This window comes from Molossus molossus, unplaced genomic scaffold (assembly GCF_014108415.1).
Source record: "Molossus molossus isolate mMolMol1 unplaced genomic scaffold, mMolMol1.p scaffold_m16_p_4, whole genome shotgun sequence".
NCBI classification, from domain to species: Eukaryota; Metazoa; Chordata; class Mammalia; order Chiroptera; family Molossidae; genus Molossus; species Molossus molossus.
In genome coordinates this window covers 62,403,052-62,421,702 of record NW_023425377.1, presented here as the reverse complement: position 1 = coordinate 62,421,702, position 18,651 = coordinate 62,403,052, and the positions used below count along the sequence as shown (strand labels likewise).

The window sequence follows — 18,651 nt, the reverse complement described above, 5'->3', positions numbered from 1 at the left end:
AGCTGCATAGTACTCCATTGTGTATATGTACCACCGCTGTTTTATCCTTTTGTCTACTGATGGACATTTGGGCAGTTTCCAGATCTTAGCTATTGTAAATAGTGCTGCTACAAACATGGGGATACAGATATTCTTTCTCATTGGTGTTTCAGGCTTCTTAGGGTATATTCCTAGAAGTGGGATCACTGGGTCAAATGGCAGTTCAATTTTTAATTTTTTGAGGTAACACCATATTGTTTTCCATAGTGGCTGCACCAGTCTGCATTCCCACCAGCAGTGTACTAGAGTCCCCATTTCTCCACACCCTCGCCAACACTTGTTGTTTGATGATTTGTTGATGGCGGCCATTCTGACAGGTGTGAGGTGATATCTCATTGTTGTTTTAATTTGCATCTCTCTGATGATTAGTGATGTCAAGCATTCCTTCATATGTCTCTTAGCCATTTGTATGTCCTGTTTGGAGAGGTGTTTATTTAGTTCCTCTGCCCATTTTTTAATTGGGTTCTTTGTCTTCCTTTTGTTGAGTTGTATGAGCACTCTATATATATTGGAAGTTAACCCCTTATCTGATATATCATTGGCAATTATGCTCTCCCGTACAGTCGGTTGCCTTTCCATTTTGATGATTGTATCTTTTGCTGTACAGAAGCTTTTGAGTTTGATGTAGTCCCATGTGTTCATTTTCTCCTTTGCTTCTGTTGCCTTAGGGGATGTATCAGTGAAAATTCTGCTGCGTATGATGTCTGAAATTTTGTTGCCTACAGTTTCTTCTAGGATTTTTATGGATTCATGAGTCACATTTAAGTCTTTTATCCATTTTGAGTTTATTTTTGTGTATGGTGTAAGTTGATGGTCTAGTTTCATTTTTTTGCATGTAGCTGTCCAACTTTCCCAACACCATTTATTAAAGAGGCTGTCTTGACTCCACTGTTTACTCTTGCCACCTTTGTCAAATATTAATTGAGCACATTGCCTTGGGTCCATTTCTGGGTTCTCTGTTCTGTTCCACTTGTTTGTTTATATGCCTGTTCTTGTGCCAGTACCAGGCTGTTTTGATTACAATGACTTTGTAGTATAACCTGAAATCTGATAATGTGATCCTCCTACTTTGTTCTTTTTCAAGATTGCTGTGGCTATTTGAGGTCTTTTTTGGTTCCATATGAACTTTTGAAGTATTTGTTCTAGTTCTGTGAAGTATGTCATTGGTATTTTGATGGGGATTGCTTTGGGTAGTATGGACGTTTTAATGATGTTAATTGTTCCAATCCATGAACAGGTATGTGCTTCCACTTTTTTATATCTTTCTCTATTTCTTTTTAAAATGACCTGTAGCTTTCTGCAAATAGGCCCTTTATTTCTTTGGTTAAGTTTATTCCTAGGTATCTTAATTTTTTTGCTGCAATGGTAAATGGGATTGTTTTCTTAGTTTCTCTTTCTGTGAGTTCATCATTGGTGTATGAGAATGCCATCGATTTCTTGACGTTAATTTTGTATACTGCTACTTTGCCAAATTCATTTATTAAGTCTCGTAAATTTTTGATGGAGTCTTTGGGGTTTTCTACATATAGTACCATGTCATCTGCGAATAATGACAGTTTCACTTCCTCCTTTCCTATTTGTATCCCTTTTATTTTTTCTTCCTGTCTGATTGCTGTGGCTAAGACTTCCAAGTACTATGTTAAATAAGAGTGGCAAAAGTGGGCATCCCTGTCTTGCTCCTGTTCATAAGGGAAATACTTTTAGTTTTTGCCCATTGAGTATGATGTTGGCTGTAGGTCTTTCATATATGGCCTTTATTATGTCGAGATATGATCTCTCTATTCCCAGATTGCTCAGTGTTTTTATCAGAAATGGATGCTGGATTTTGTTGAATGCTTTTTAAGTGTCTATGGATATGATCATATGATTTTTATCTTTCATTTTTTTTATGAGGTGTATCACATTTATTGATTTGCGAATATTGTACCAGCCTTGCATCCCTGGGATGAATCCCACTTGGTCACGGTGAATAATTTTTTTGGTGTATTGCTGAATCTGATTTGCTAGTATTTTGTTCAGGATTTTGGCCTTTATGTTCATCAGGGATATTGGCCTGTAGTTTTCTTTCTTTGTAGTGTCTTTTTCTGGTTTTGGAATTAGAATTATGCTGGCTTCATAAAACGAGTTTGGAAGTGTTCCTTCTTCTTGAATTTTTTGAAATAGTTTGAGGAGAATGGGTGTTGGTTCTTCTTTGAATGTTTGGTAAAACTGCCCCGTGAAGCCATCCGGGCCTGTGCTTTTGATTTTTGGGAGAGTCTTCATTACCTCTTCAATTTCCTTAGTTGTTACTGGTCTGTTCAAGTTTTCTACCTCTCCCCCGGTCCAGTTTTGGGAGACTGTGTGTTTCTAGAAATTTGTCCATTTTGCTTAGGTTGTTGAATTTGTTACCATATAATTGTTCATAGTAATTGTTAACGATCTTTTGTATTTCTGTGGTGTCAGTTGTTACTTCTCCTCTTTCATTTCTGATTTTGTGTATTTGGGTTCTCTCTCTCTGTTTCTTGGTGTGTCTAGCTAAGGGTCCATCAATCTTGTTTATCTTTTCAAAAAACCAGCTCTTTGTTTCATTGATCCTTTGAATTGGTTTTTTTTGGGCTCTATGTCATTTATTTCTGCTCTGATCTTTACTATTTCCTTCCTTCTACTTGCTCTGGGGTATTCTTTTTGTTTGCTCTCTAGTTCTTTAAGTTGTGAGGTTAGTCTATTAGATTTTTCTTGTTTCTTGAGGTAGGCTTGTAGTCCTATGAACTTCCCTCTCAGAATTGTTTTTGCTGCATCCCAAAGATTTTGTGTTGTTGTGTGTTCATTTTCATTGGTTTCCAGGAGGTTTTAATTTCTTCCTTGATCTCCTCGGTAAGCCATTTGTTGTTTTATTTTATTTTATTTTTTTTAAATCTTTATTGTTGCCCTGGCCGGTTTGGCTCAGTGGTTAGAGCGTCGGCCTGCGGTCCAGAGAGACCCGGGTTCGGTTCCCGCTAAGGGCATGTACCTCGGTTGCAGTTTGTCCCCGGACCTGGTCGGTTGTGCGGGTGGCAACCACTCGATGTGTCCCTTTCACATCGATGTTTCTCTCTCTCTCTCTGTTCCTCTCTCTCCCCCCCACTCTACCTGAACAAAAAATGGAAAAATGTCCTTGGGTGACGATAAAAAAAAATAAAAAATAAATCTTTATTGTTGAATGTAAAATGTATTACAGATGTTCCACATTTTTCCCTCATTGACCCCCTCCTCCCCACTCCCGCCCCCCTCCCACCTTTTCCCACACTGTTGTCTGTGTCCATTGGTTATGCATATAAGTTCTTTGGTTTATTTCTTCCCACCCCCCCAACCCCTTTCCTTTTGAGGTTTGTCAGTCTAGCAATCAATTTGTACTTCTTAATCTCTTCACCTTTTCATTTATTCCCCCAACACCCCCTCCCAACTGGCAACCAACAAAATGTTCTCTGTATCTATGAGTATGTTTCTGTTCTACCTGTTCATTTTGTTTGTAGATTTCATTGTTGATAGATATGTATTCATTGCCATTTTGTTTGTTTATATATTTTATCTTTTTCTTCAAAAAGACCCTTCATCATTTCATACAATAACGGTTTGGTGGTGATGAACTCCTTTAACTTTTTCTTGTCTGGGAAAGTCTTTATATGGCCATCGGTTCTAAATGACAGCTCTGCAGGACAGAGTAATCTTGGCTGTAGGTTCTTGCTTTTCATCACTCTGAATATTTCTTGCCACTCCCTTCTGGCCTGCAAAGTTTCTTTTGAGAAATCAGCTGACAGCCTTATGGGAACTCCCTTGTAGGTAACTAGCTGCCTTTCTCTTGCATTTAAGATTCTCTCTTTGTCTTGAACCTTTTGCATTTTGATGTTGATGTGTCTTGGTGTCGGCCTCTTTGCGTTCATCTTGTTTGGGACTCTGTGCTTCCTGGACTAGTATATCTGTTTCCTTCACCAAGTTAGGAAAGTTTTCTGCCATTATTGTTTCAAACAGGTTTTCGATTTCTTGTTCTCGCTCTTCTCTTTCTGGTACTCCTAAGATGCGAATGTTGGCACACTTGAAGTTGTCCCAGAGGCCCCTTACACTATCCTTATTTTTTTGGATTCTTTTCTTTTTGCTGTTCTGATTGGGTGTTTTTTGCTTCCTTATATTCCAAATCGATGGTTTGCTCCTTGGATTTATGTACTCTATTATTGAAGCTGTGTAAATTATTCTTTATTTCAGTTAATGCCTCCTTCAGTTCTGACTGTGCATCCATGATTTCTGACTGGTCCTTTTTTATGCTCTTGAGGCCCTCACTAAGTTCACTGAGGTTCTCACTGAGTTCATTGAGCATCCTTTGTTTGTTTGTTTTTTATCCTCACCCGAGGACATTTTTCCATTTTTTGTTCAGGTAGAGTGGGAGGGAGAGAGAGGAACAGAGAGAGAGAGAAACATCGATGCGAAAGGAACACATCGAGTGGCTGCCACCCGCACGACCAACCAGGGCCGGGGACAAACTGCAACCGAGGTACGTGCCCTTAGCGGGAACCGATCCCGGGTCTCTCCAGACCGCAGGCCGACCCTCTAACCGCTGAGCCAAACCGGCCAGGGCTCATTGAGCATCCTTATAAGCAATGTTTTGAACTCAGCATCTCTTAGGTTGCTTATCTCCATTTCGCTTAGTTCTTTTCTTGGGGTTTTGTTCTGTTCTTTCATTTGGGACCTGTTTCTTTGTCTCCTCATTTTGGCTGCCTCCCTGTTTTGTTTCAGTGTATTACTTAAGGAGAGGTATGGGACTAGCTCAGACCAGATGCTGCTTGTTTGAAAGAATTTAGGAAAAACCTGAAGCAGGATCCAAGACAGGCCAATCCTATGGTTAAGCAAGTGGCAACAGCTTGGGTGGGCCTGAAAGTTGGGTGGGCCTGAAAGTTGGGTGGGCCTGAAAGTTGGGTGGGGCGGGGTGGGGCCTCAGGGAGTCAGCAGGGAAGGGCTATCATTGTGAGCCAGGTTGCTGGAGTCCCAGATATGGCAGCTGTCTGTCGCCCCAGGGAAGGGCTCACCAAAGGAACAAAGGCCTCTGACAGCACGTTTGTCCCAGAGAAAGCCCCCTCTCCAGCCCTCGCTCCAGTTCCCAACAGCTCAGTTTTTCCCTGTATGTCTCTGGCGCCCCTGGAGCTCCCTCCCCTCCCAGTATAGATGGAGAGAGTCCGATAAGTCCGTGTGCGGGCCCTTTATGGAGCTGCCTGGGACTCCAGCCGCGTCAGCCTCCCTGAGCCTCAGTTCCCGCTGGTTTTTCCAGCCAGAAGTAATGGGGATTCTCTTCCTGGCACTGGAACCCTGAGCGGGGCACTTGGTGTGGGACGGGGACCCCTCAGTCCTCAGGAAGGACCTTCCCAGCTGAGGTATCCTCCTGATTTTTATCCACCACACTTGGCTGTGGGACCAGCCCGTCATGCCGCCCCTCCTACCAGTCTGGATGTGGCTGCTGCTTTAATTCCATAGTTGTAGGACTTCCATTCAGCTTGATTTCAGGTGGTTTTGAATGATGGTTGTTCTGTAGTTTAGTTGTAACTTTGATGTGGTTGTGGGAGGACGTGACACCGCGTTTACCTACGCCACCATCTTGATTGGAAGTGCCCCCATTCGTTGTTTTAATAACATGCTATTTAGCTTCCATGTGTTCAAATGTCTTTCCATGTTTTTGTTGCAATGATTTCTAGTTGCATGCCATAGTGATCTGAGAAGATGCTTGATATGATTTCAATCTTCTTGAAGTTGTAGAGACTTAGTTTGTGTCCTAACATGTGGTCTATCTTTGAGAATGTCCCATGTACACTTGAGAAGAATGTCAATTCTGTAGTTTTGGGGTGTAATTCTCTGTAGATATCTATTAAATACATTTGATCCAGTGCTTCATTTAGAGTCTGTGTTTCCTTGCTAATTTTTTGTCTAGTGGATCTATCCAGTGATGTCAGCGGGGTGTTGAGGTCCCCTGCTATGATTGTATTGCTATAGATTTCTCCTTTGAAGTCTTCCAGAAGATTTTTAATATATTTTGGTGCTCCTGTATTGGGTACATATATGTTTATCAAGGTTATATCTTCCTGTTGGATAGATCCTTTCAATATTATGTAGTGGCCTTCTTTGTCTCTAGTTATGGCCTTCATTTTGAAGTCTGTTTTATCAGATATGAGTATTGCTACCCCAGCTTTTTTTTTTCCTTTTCGTTTGCTTGGAAGATTTTTTTCCATCCCTTCACTTTCAACCTGTGTGAGTCTTTTGTTGTGAAGTGGGTCTGTTGTAAACAACATATAGATGAGTCATGCTTTCTTATCCAATCAGCTACTCTGTGTCTTTTTATGGGAGCAGTCAATCCATTTACATTTAAGGTGATTATTGATATGTACTTATTTATTGCCATTTTTTTTTTAGTGTGGTTCTATTTTTCTTCCCATTTCTACTGCTAATTACAGTAGTCCTTTTAACATTTCTTGCAGTGCTGATTTGGTGGTAATGTATTCTCTTAGCCTTTTTTTTGTCTGGGAAGCTCTTTATTTGACTTTCTATTTTGAATGATAGCCTTGCTGGGTAGAATAGTCTTGGATTCAGATTCTTGTTTTTCATGACTTTGATTACTTCCTGCCATTCCCTTCTGGCCTGTAGTGTTTCTTGTGAGAAGTCAGCTGAGAGCCTTATGGGTTTCCTTTGTTGCTGCTTTCTTGCTGCTTTTAGGATTCTCTCTTTGTCTTTAATTTTTGGCATTTTGATTACTATGTGTCTTGGTGTGGGCCTGTTTGGGTTCTTCTTACTTGGAGCTCTCTGTGCTCCTTGAACTTGAATGCCTTCTTCCTTCACTGAATTAGGGAAGTTTTCTGTCACTATTTCTTCAAATATATTATCTAACCCTTGCTCGTTTTCTTCTTCTTTGGGGACTCCTATCATGTGAACGTTATTACGTTTCCAATTGTCCCACAGTTCTATTAAGCTTTCTTCCTGTTTTTAAATTATTTTTTCCTTTTGGTTTTCTGATTGGTTGTTTTTTTTCTACCCTGTCTTCTAATTTGCTGATCCGGTCCTCAGCTTCCTCTACTCTGCTATTTAGACTTTCCAATGTGTTCTTTATTTCTGATATGTCATTCTTTATTTCTTTTTGGTGGTTTTTAATTTCCAACTGGTTGATATTCAACATTTCTATGTCTTTACTCATGGTGCTCATGTCCTTACACATGCTGTTGAGCTTCCTCAAGATCATGCTCTGAATTCTAGTTCTGTTAACTTGCTTAACTGCACCTCATTTTTCTCATCTTCGGTAGAGGTCTCTTGTTCTTTCACTTCGCTTTTGTGCTGTGTTTCTCCATTTTGGCTATCACAGTGGGCTTTGGAGCCTGCCAGATTTTCCCTGTGGGTGTTGGTGTTCTACTGTTTGTGGCTCCCTCTCCTGGGATTAGATGAGCGAGGGAGGACCCACGCAAAACACCACTGTCAAGTCTTACTTTCCTCGTTAGAGTTGCTAACCCAGGGATGGTACAGTTATCCTCTAGCTTTTTGCCTGGAGGCTATCAGTTGTGGTAACCTGAAGAGTCTTGGGTTCTCAATTGAATAAAAAAGTCCCTCAGGTGCTCAGTGTAAGGGGATTTCCCCAGGGTGGGGCAGATGCTGGTTGTTAATGGGCCTCAGTTTGCATTTCAGTGGCCACCGGGTGGGTTTGAATCTCCTCGGGAGGGTCAGCAGTCTCTCCCCAGAGCCCTGGGAAGGAGCAATATTGACACCGTCCTGCATGGCTGCAACTCAGCAAAAACTCTGAGCGCCCTCCAAATGTCAAGTGTCCCCACACAGTTCCAATCCAGTCTGCCCTCCCTCTGCTCAGGCTGTGGCTGTTTTAGCCTCTGTCCCGGCTCTGTGCTGTGGAGCTGCTTGGGAGTATAACCTGAGGGCGCTGCTCCCAGCTATGGCCGTTGCCGAGCTGCCGACTGTGGGCTTGCGTCTCCACAAGCCTACCAGGATTGAGTCAGTGTCCCTGGTTATGTGGTCCTCCAAACTGCTTTTTGGTTGCTTTTTCCTGACAATTTATCTTTATTTTCATTGTAATTCCAGTTTGGTCCTGGGAGATGGTCTGTGTAGCTTCCATTCACTCTGCCACCATTTTCTACCCAGACTTGTTTTTTTTATTGGAGAGACTGAAGTCAAAAAGGTGGTATAAGGATAAAATAAATATTAAAAAGCAGTATAAGTAGAGGAGATAGAAAAGATTTTTTTAATTTAAATTTTATTTTTATTTGTTTATTTTTAAAAACTTATGTTTATTGTTAAATGTATTACAGATGTCCCCTCCCTTTCTCCCCATTGACCCCCTCCTCCCTTATCCCACCCTTCTCCTGTCTTCCCCACACTATTGTCTCTGAGAAAGGATTTTCTTTCTTTATTTTTTAATTCTCACTTGAGGATATTTTTCCATCGATTTTTAGATAGATGGAAGAGAAGGAGAGAGAGAGAGAGAGAGAGAAAGAGAGAGAGAGAGAGAGAGAGAGAAAGAAAGAAACATCGCTGTGAGACACATCGATTGATTGCCTCCTGCACATGCCCCAACCAAGGCCAGGGATTGAACCTGTAACCCAGGTACATGCCCTTGCCCGGGAATTGAACCCGAGACCCTTTGGTCCATGGGCCAACACTCTAACCGTTGAGCCAAACCAGCCAGGGCAAAAGGATTTTCTAAGTGTGTTTCTCTTCCCTGTTAATTACACCACTTACCCATTTAGTAATTGGCTCAGATGACAAGCCCTGGAAGTCAGGCCAGACTCTCTCCTATCTCTTTCATTTCATACCCTGTTCCCAGGCTCAGTTCTGTGGACTTTTTTGGTTTCTACATAACCTTCTACTTCATCTCTTTGTATCACGTCTTTCTTACACTATTGACGTAGCCTCTTGCTAGACTGTTTAGTGTCCACGCTGCCATCATGATTTGTGGGTAATAGAAAGGATCGTTCTTGTGCTTGAAATCCTTCATGAGCGCTTTCTACCTATAGGTTCCCTTTGTGTTAAACCTCTAACCTAGTACAGTAGTCTTCCTTTATCTCCAGGGGATATGTTTTAAGATTCCTATTAGATGCTTGAAAAAACCATGAATAGTACCAGACGCTATATGTACTATTTCCTATATGTACGTACCTATATTAAAGTCTAATTTATAAATTAGACGTTTAAGAGATTAACAATTAATTATAAAATAGAACGTATATAATAGTATACTATAATAAAAGTTTTGTAAATGTGGTCTCTCTTTCTCTTGCCAGTGATTTTTATATTTTATATTTTTCAGTTCAAACCTTTCCTGAATCTGTGTAACCATCTCTTACTTGCAGTAAATGATTTGGTGTCACTTGTTTCAGGGGATTCCTTGCTGAAGTCTCTGTATAGGCACCATGATTTCTGGTACAACACGATGCTGTCATTTGAAATACATTTTCTGTTCAAGTCTTCTACCACAAATGTAATGCCTTTTCCATTTTAACTAAGTATTTATCATACACTATGGCCATAATTTTGCAGTTTGCGGTGCTACAGCAAAACTAGCATGAACTTCTTTACCCTTCACAACTTCATGGATAGATTTGTTCTTACTGTAGATCTTAGCAACGTCAGCATGCAATTTTTTTTTTATTATTAGGTGGAGAATTTCACCTTTTCGCTTATAGGAAGCACTTGTGGCTTCTCTTTGGCATATCTGAATTGCCAGTATCACCACTCTTATACTTTGGGGTCTTTTATTTATTTATTTATTTTATCCTCACCTGAGGACATTTTTCCTTTTTTGTTCAGATAGAGTGGGAGAGAGAGAGAGGAAGTGAGAGAGAGAGAAACATCGATATGAAGGGAACACATCGAGTGGCTGCCTCCCGCACAACCCCAAACACGCCGGGAACAAACTGCCCCTAGCAGGAACCGAACCCAGGTCTCTGTGGAACACGAGCTGACGCTCCAACCGCTGAGCCAAGCTCGCCAGGGCTGGGGTCATTATTAAGTAAAATAAGGGTTAGTTGAACACAGTGGCTCTGATAACCACAGTGGCTACTAAGTAACTAGTGGATAGGGAACGTCTACTGTGTGGAGATTCTGAACAAAGGGCAGATTCACATCCCCGGTGGGACTGAGTGGAACACAGTGCAAGAGTTTATCACGCCACTCAGAATGATGTACAACTTAAAACTTATGAATTGTTCTTTCCTGGAACTTTTCATTTAATATTTTTGGACCATGGTTGACCACAGATAACGGAAACCAAAGAATGTGAAACCATGGATGAAAGGGTACTGCTGTATTACATTCTTTTATTTCCGTACCCCTATTCCCAGACCTACTTATTAATACTTGTATTTCCCTAGAATGCCGTGTTTTATGTATGTGAATGGGCTGTATGCATTACTTCTATGCACAATCTTACCCCCCCCCCAACTTGACTAGCTCCTATTTCTTGATCTGTCTTGATTCAGCCACTTTCAAGAAGTCTAAGAAGCTTTTTCTCTCTTACTAGGAGGCTATATAGAGTAATGGTTTTAGAACATGTGCTTTGAAGTTAGACATATATCTGGATTCAAATTCTGCCTCTTTTAGTAGCTGTGTGGAAAACTAATCTTTTTTTAAACTTCAGTTTCCTTATCTGAGGAGGAGGGATAATAAAACCCAACTTAAGGATAGTTGTAAGGATTAAATAAACTCCACAAAATACAGTGGCAGATACATAGTAAGTGCTTTATACATGTTAACCACTGTTGTTGTTGTCATCGTCGTCGTCGTCGTCGTCGTCATCATCATCATCAGAAGGGTTAGATATTGCCTGGAATATGCTCTCATGAATAATTTCATTGCTTTATAAATTTCTTTCAATATTTTTATGTTCTTTATTCACACTAAACTGTCCTCTTCAAGGATAAGAATTGTGTTCTTTTTTTTTTTTTATCCTCACCCGAGGACATTTTTTGATATTTTGTTCAGATAGAGTGGGAGGGAGAGAGAGAGAGAGAAACATCGACGTGAAAGGGACACATCGAGTGGTTGCCACCCACATGACCCAATCAGGGCCAGGGACAATCTGCAACCAAGGTACGTGCTCTTAGCGGGAACCGAACCCGGGTCTCTCTGGACCGCAGGCCGACGCTCTAACCGCTGAGCCAAACCGGCCAGGGCAAGAACTGTGTTCTTAATGTTCAATTCAGTGCCTAGCATATAGGTGCTTAGTAAATGTTTAAGTGAAAGCATAAGAAGCTTATTTCATGGAAGACAATATTGGGAAGCGCACAAGCTCTGCTAATTACTATCTGTGACTTTAGTTATTTATTTTCCTTGCTTAGGTTTAAATGGGAGATAACAGTACGTACGTACCTTAAAATTTAAAGATTGCATTTCATATCACATGTAAAGTGCTTAGCGTAGTGCCCATACTGGATGTTTAATAAATGTTAGTTGTTCTTTGTTAAATGAGTTAATCTTCCATTTTGGTGAGATTTGACAGCAGATCTGTTTGGCTTTAAGTGGCATGTGTGAAATGAAGGTTTAAGAGTGTGTATTTTTGCCCTGGCCGGTTTGGTTTAGCGGTTAGAGCGTCCGCCTGCAGTCCGGAGAGACCCGGGTTCGGTTCCCCCTAAGGGCATGTACCTTGGTTGCAGTTTGTCCCCGGCCCTGGTTGGTCATGCGGGTGGCAGCCACTCGAAGTGTCCCTTTCACATCAATGTTTACCTCTCTCTCTCTTCCTCTCTCTCCCTCCCACTCTGTCTGTACAAAAAATGGAAAAATGTCCTCGGGTGAGGAAAAAAAAGTAAAAAAGAGTGTGTATTTTCCAACCTTGGTCTCCTTAGCTTTTGAAAGGATTAAACCTAAAATGCTTAATAAAAAAAAATGGTGAAAATTTTATTTTTCTGTAGTATAGATAGAATTTTGGACATCATTTATTCATAAACAAACATTTGTTGAATTCCTAATACAGGCAACATGTTTCTGGTTTTACTGGGAAGCTTAAATACTGTCTTGAAAAGTACTCAATATAGTATATAAAAATGTAACAAGTTTAAAACTATGGAGCTCCTATGACTGATACCACTAGGAAGAGCAGATGACTAAACTGTGGACTATATCTGGTATGAAATGTTTGCTCCCTCACTCTATATATTAATAATCTGTTCAAGTTTAAGCTTTGACTTGTTCAGTGTGTGGCCTAAAGAGGTAATACTCAGTGGGTTTTTTTTTTTGTGTGTGTGTGTGTATATGCCTAGGTGCATTTTATTCTTGTTATATAAGGCTTTGTGGAGGTTTCAAAATAAAGGAGGGTGGTTTTAATGAGTGGCCAGAGGGTTTGTCTATGAAAGCAAGTTGGTTATTTTTTCACAGTTTTATTGAAAACATGATGTCACTGTAAAGTTATTGATTCTCTCAGATGGTCACTGATAATGGTTATTACTTAACTGGTTCAAGGAGGAATTTCTAATACTTTGAAATGTGAATTCTGTGACTATCAAAGAATAGAAGAATGATCTCAAAGAGCTAGGACAGATCATTGAAATAAAATTACTTGTTCTAATAAGTTATGAAAGGCTATGAAAGGTGCACATGACTTACAGTAATACTATGTAATATAACCTCTTCAGTGATGTTTAACTAGTTCATGAATGGAAAGGCAGGTGAGTAGATTAGGAAATAAGTCTACAAAAGTAGGGCAGGCTTGCTGTTTTAAAATAGGAATGAAAGCATAGTTATTTTAGTGAACAGAGATAGCTATTTAGGTAAATCCTAGTGTCCCATCAGGGTAAGACCACACAATAATATAATAGTTTATAGGCCAATAATTTTTTTTTGTTTGTTTGTTTTTTTAATCCTCACCTGAGGACATTTTTTTGTTTTTTGTTCAGGTAGAGCGGGAGGGAGAGAGAGGAACAGAGAGAGAGAGAAACATCGATGTGAAAGGAACACATTGAGTGGCTGCCACCCGCACGACCGACCAGGGCCGGGGACAAACTGCAACCGAGGTACGTGCCCTTAGCGGGAACCGAACCTGGGTCTCTCAGGACCGCAGGCTGACGCTCTAACCGCTGAGCCAAACCGGCCAGGGCTAGGCCAATAATTTTTAAGGTTTATTTTTCATACTTACTGCAGGACTAATATGGTCATCACCAATGTGGCCCTTTCTTTTATGTAGATCTGCTTCAGATGTTAGGTATATTTACCTGAAAATATGTATCATTTATGTGGTAGATGTATATTGTAGCAGTATACTGAGTTGAATTTGATGTGAAAAGGCTGCAGAATTTCTTGTATTTTAGAAAATTAGTTTAAAAATTCTGTTAAATTTTTATTTTGATATTATAGATTCACAGTATGTTGCAAAGAAATGTACAGGGAAGTCCTGTACACCCTCCCCTAGGTCTCTGCCCTCCACAATGTCAACATCTCACACCATTACCTTACTATACCAAAACTAAAAAGTTGACATTGGCACAATTCATACAGCTTATTCAAGTTTCACCGGTTACACACCAACGTGTGTGTGTGTGTGTGTGTGTGTGTGTGTAGCTCTGCAATTTCATGTGTAGTCTTGTGTAACTACCACCACAATCAAGATAATTGTACCATCACCACAAGACTTGTGTTACTACCCCTTTGTTGCCACACCCATCACCTTCCCCACCAGTTTTATAATTTGGTTATTGTTTTGAATCATGTGAAAACCTCGTTTGATTAGGGTTTTTGCTTCTGAGTTGGAAGCATTATAAAATAATTTTTATTGAAATGCAGGTAATCTAACAGCAACCGAGTAATTGTAAAAAGCTAGGTTAAAATGTGGTAGCAATTTGGGAGCACTGAAAGCTTTCTTAGATGAATATGTATAGGTATAGAATGATGATTCTCAGCTCTGGTTACCAACTAGAATCACTGTGGAGCTTAAAAAACATGAAGAAAAAGTGAGTACCTTGGCCCCATTCCAGATAAATATGGAAAGCAAGGTTGAGTATAAAAATGCAAGTTGCAAAAGGATACACATTTATATAAATGATAACATTTATATAAAAAATTAAAATATACTATATCATGTAAAGATGTATTTGTAGCAGAGTTATATAGTATATATGTGGGAAGGATACACAACTACTTAAAGCTACTAATTAACTCTGGGGAGTGCAGAATAGGATGGAAGCTGTTTTCAACTGTATCAGTAACATTTTAGTTCTTAAAATTTTTTTTAACTGATATGGCAAACTTTATATTTTAAATCTACATGATAGGTTCATGGGTGTTTGTGGTATTTGTATTATTTCCTATTGCATTTTATGTAAAATTATTTTTGAAATATTTTATTAAAAATATCCATACATACAGTATATTACATGTATCTGGAATTTCCTCTTTTTTTCCCTTTTAGGATACTTTCTTTTTATTTTATTTTATTTTTTCTTTATCCTCACCTGAGGATATTTTCCCATTTATTTAGAAAGATAAAGGAGGAAGGAGAGAGGGGGAGAGACAGAGAGAGAGAGGGAAACATGGATGCGAGAGAGACACATCAACTGGTTGCCTCCCGCATGACCCCTGGGGACAAACCGCAACCGAGGCATGTGCCCTTGGCCAGAATCGAACCCGGGTCTCTGGTCTGTGGGCAAACGCTCTAACTGCTGAGCCAAACTGGCCAGGGCTTAGAATACTTTCTATTTGTTTATTTATTATTTTTTGTCAATCCTCACCTGAGGATATCTTTTCCATTGATTTTTAGAGTGGAAGGGTGGGGAGAGAAAGAGAAAGAGAAATTGATGAGAGAGAGACACATAGATTGGTTGCCTCCTGCACACCCTGACCAGGGCTAGGAATCAAACCTGTAACCCAGGTGCATGCCCTTGACAGGAATTGAATCCGAGACCCTTTGGTGCGTGGGCTGAGGCTCTAACCACTGAGCAACACCAGCCAGGGAAATACCTTCTATTTATTTTATTTTGGTGCCAAGAGTGGAGGGCTGCTGTAACAAATACCTAAAAATGTGGGAGTGACTTTGGAACTTCCAGGAGAACCAGTTTAAGTCTGAACTCTCTGATGCCCTTCCTTGATTTCTTCTTTAGGGAGAGAGGAAGGGAGAGGGAGAGAGAGATAGAAACATCAATGAGAGAGAACACTGATCCACTGCCTCCTGCATGCCCCCACTGGGGATCAGCCCACACACAACCTGGGTGTGTGCCCTGACCAGGAATTGAATTGGCAACATCTTGGTGCATGGATCAATGCTCAACCACTGAACCACACAGGCCTGGCCTTTCTCTGTTTTTTATTTTTTAATCCTTACCTGAGGACATGGTTTTGTTAATTTTAGAGAGAGAGAGAGAGAGACAGACATCAGTGTGAGAGAAAAACATTGATTGGTTGCCTCCCAACAAGCATTGAACTTGCAACCTAGGTATTCACCCTCGTCAGGAATTGAACCCGAACCTTTTGGTGTATGGGATGACACTCCAACAACTGAGCCACCTGGACAGGGCCCCTTCCTTGATGTCTATAGCCATTACTGATATACTCTTTATAATCTTTAAATCTTATAGTCCGAACCACTCAATGTATTGTTTAACTGCTCTGTGTTTACATATTTGTTTTGTGTGAGTTATTTTGTCTGTTTATATAGAACATAAAGTTGTTCAAGTTAGAGTCCATGTGTTAAAATTCTATAATCTACATGTTACCTCTACAATGTGAGCATACAGTAGGTGCCAAATAAGCATTGAAATGTTTAACTTAGAATATAATTATTTTCCTAATATTTTTAAGTTTTACTTGAAAAAACTGTACCAGCTTTTTGTCCCCTGTAAACTCAGATCTTCAGATTTTAACAAATATCACTATTATCCAGGATTCTATGAAGGCTAGCTGTAGAAACTTAGATCTGTTCTGTTATTCAGTGTTTTGTTTTTCAGTTAGTAACATATAATTCTGTCAGCCTTGAAAAGGATGATACTGGATAATTAGATTTGAATTATAAAGCTCCCCAATTGGTGGTGTTAGAGATGAAGCTGAAATGTGAGAGTTTAAAAAAGAAACAGGAGGAGTTCGTGATTGTACACACAGTCTAGATCTAATTATTTGGAAAAGAGAAAGGTAGTCCTAATTGTGGTCAGTGAATTTCTTCAAAGTTTGTTGCTTTTAGATCGAATTAAGGAGGTCAGCAACAGTAAGTAGCCTTTCTTGCAACCTCAGTTCAGCATTTGTTATAGCAGTACTCCAGCTTTGGCACCAGAATTATAAAATAATATATTTATATATTAAAAGAGTAAAATGCTTCATTACTTTGAAGAACAGTATAGTCTTAGCATGTGGTATTGTAGGTTTCACATATTGAAGTTGACACCAGAAAAGTAAATTTAGTGATTTATAATTTTTTAAATCTCTATAATATTTTTAAATCTCTATTCTCTTTTAAGATAGAGCTACAAGTTTTTAACTGTTTTCTTATACAATCCAGATGTGAAGTATTTGTTAAAAACAATATTTGAAGTCCTGAAGTTTTTGGAAGATTTTGCATGTCTGTGTGAGAGTTAGAGTGAATTCAAGATCACTGCTAATAATCATTTCACTGTCACTCACTTTGTTACGTGATGTGTGTGTGTGTGTGTGTGTGTATAAGAGACATAGCTAGTTTTATCTAGAATTGTGTAAAGTTTTTTTGTTCCCATAAGAGTGTCTTACATATGAATGTCATTTTTGGTGTGTTATACTTATGTAGTTCTCATTTGGACTTAAACTTAAGTCACCTCTCAGAGAGATTATTTTCATTCTGATACATGTAAATTACTTTGATTTACGTATTAAGAAAAAGTATTAGGGGTTATTTGTAAAACAGTATAGCAAAAGAGGATACGAGCTTAGTTTCTGGAATCAGCTAACGTGGGGTCAAACTCCAGCTCCTCTCATTACTAGTTTTGAAATGTTGGAGAAATTTTCTGACTTCCTAAAACCTTGGTTTCCACAACTGTCAAATGGGTATAATAATACTTCATAAATTGTTATTAGATAAATGAGATAATATATGTAAAGCCCCTAGCATAATGCCTATTATGTAGTTAGTACCCAACCAGTAAACATTATGATCATTATTATTATTGCAACTGCAGTTAAGAAAATTGAAATTTAAAACTTATATTGAAAAGCATTTTGTGGATACTGTAGTTTGACAACTTAATAACACAACATAAATAATTTAGCATCAGAGATTTTAACTAACGTGTATTAGCAAAATGAATATATCAATAAAAGGAACACATCAGCCTGGCTGGTGTTGCTCAGTGGATTGAGTGTCGTCCCATGGACTAAGAGGTCTTGGTTCAATTCCCAGTCAGGGCACATGCCTGGGTTGCAGGCTTGATCCCCATTAGGGGCAAGCAGGAGACAGCCAATCAATGATTCGCTCTCACATTGATGTTACTATCTCTCTCTCTTCTCCTCTCTCGGATGGATGAGATGAACCAAAGAACTTATATGCATGTATGCACAACCAATGTACATAGACAACTATGCTGGGGGGATGGGGAGGGGGGATGGGGAGGAGGGTGTCTAGGGGGAAAAGGAGAAACATCTGTAACAAAAATAAATTAATAGAAATTTGAAAAAGAAAACATATTAAAAAAAAAAAGAACACATTACCAAATAGAGTTTATTTCAGGAATGCAAGGTTGGTTTAACAGTTGAAAATCAATCAAATATAATCCACCATATTAACAAAATAAAGGAGAAAACGCAGATGATTACTTTAGTAAATTCAGAAAAAGTGTGTGACAAAAATTTAATCCCCCATTCACGATTTAAATAAATCTCTCAGAAAGCAAGGAATAAGGGGAATTTCCTCAATTGATGATGATCTCTGAAAAGCCTACAGCTAATGTCATACTTAATGGTAAAATATTGAATGCTTTCCCCCCAAGATTAGGAATAAGACAAGGATAGTCTTTCTTGCCACTTCTGTTCAGCATTGTAGTTAGTAGTCTTAGCCATTGAAATGAGACAAGAAATAGAAATAAAAGGTAAACAGATTGGAAAGGAAGAAGTAAAATTCTTTATTTGTAAATTACAAGATTGTTTACATAGAAAATCTTAAGGAATCTACACAGTAACCATTAGTAATTGAATTTAGCAAGGTCAGAAGATACAAAGTGAATATATAAAAATCTATTGTGTTCTTATGTACTATCAACAAACAATTGGGAAATGAAAATTTAAAAAATTTCACTTAGCCCTGGCCGGTTTGGCCCAGTGGTTATAGTGTCAGCCCATGGACCAAAGAGTTGCGGGTTTGATTCTGGTCAAGGGCACGTATTTCAGTTGCAGTTCAGTCCCTGGCCCTTGTCGGGGTCATGTGAGAGGCAACCAGTCTATGTGTCTCTCTCTCATCTACAGTGAAACAAGAAAGGGCTGGGAAATGAGCCTAGGCTGGTCTGCTTTGGGTCACTTAGAAGTTAGAGAAAAGGGAGTCTTGAGGACAGGTTTGGGGGTTTGCCTGGGATAAACTGCCACTGCCCATTGCTGCCCTGATTGCAAACCTCTTTGGGTCCCTTAGTGTTTAGGAGATGCATACCTGTGGTGGGTAGAAAAGGAGACAGCACCAGCGTGCTCCTGGGAAGG

At 39.5% G+C, this 18,651-nt stretch overlaps 1 protein-coding gene across 5 annotated transcripts in view; it reads left to right on the top strand.

Moving 5' to 3' along the window:
* The window catches only part of PPP3CC (protein phosphatase 3 catalytic subunit gamma), a 159,819-nt gene that overhangs the window by 8,748 nt on the left and 132,420 nt on the right, over positions 1 to 18,651 (top strand). The window contains exon 1 of one of the 5 annotated variants that reach the window (XM_036281740.1): positions 12,107 to 12,146. The exons of the other annotated variants lie outside the window; for them this stretch is intronic. Coding sequence (XP_036137633.1) covers positions 12,122 to 12,146 — 25 coding nt within the window. The 5' untranslated portion in view covers positions 12,107 to 12,121. Of the gene's footprint in view, positions 1 to 12,106; positions 12,147 to 18,651 lie in introns of those variants that run through there. 5 annotated transcript variants of the gene reach the window in all.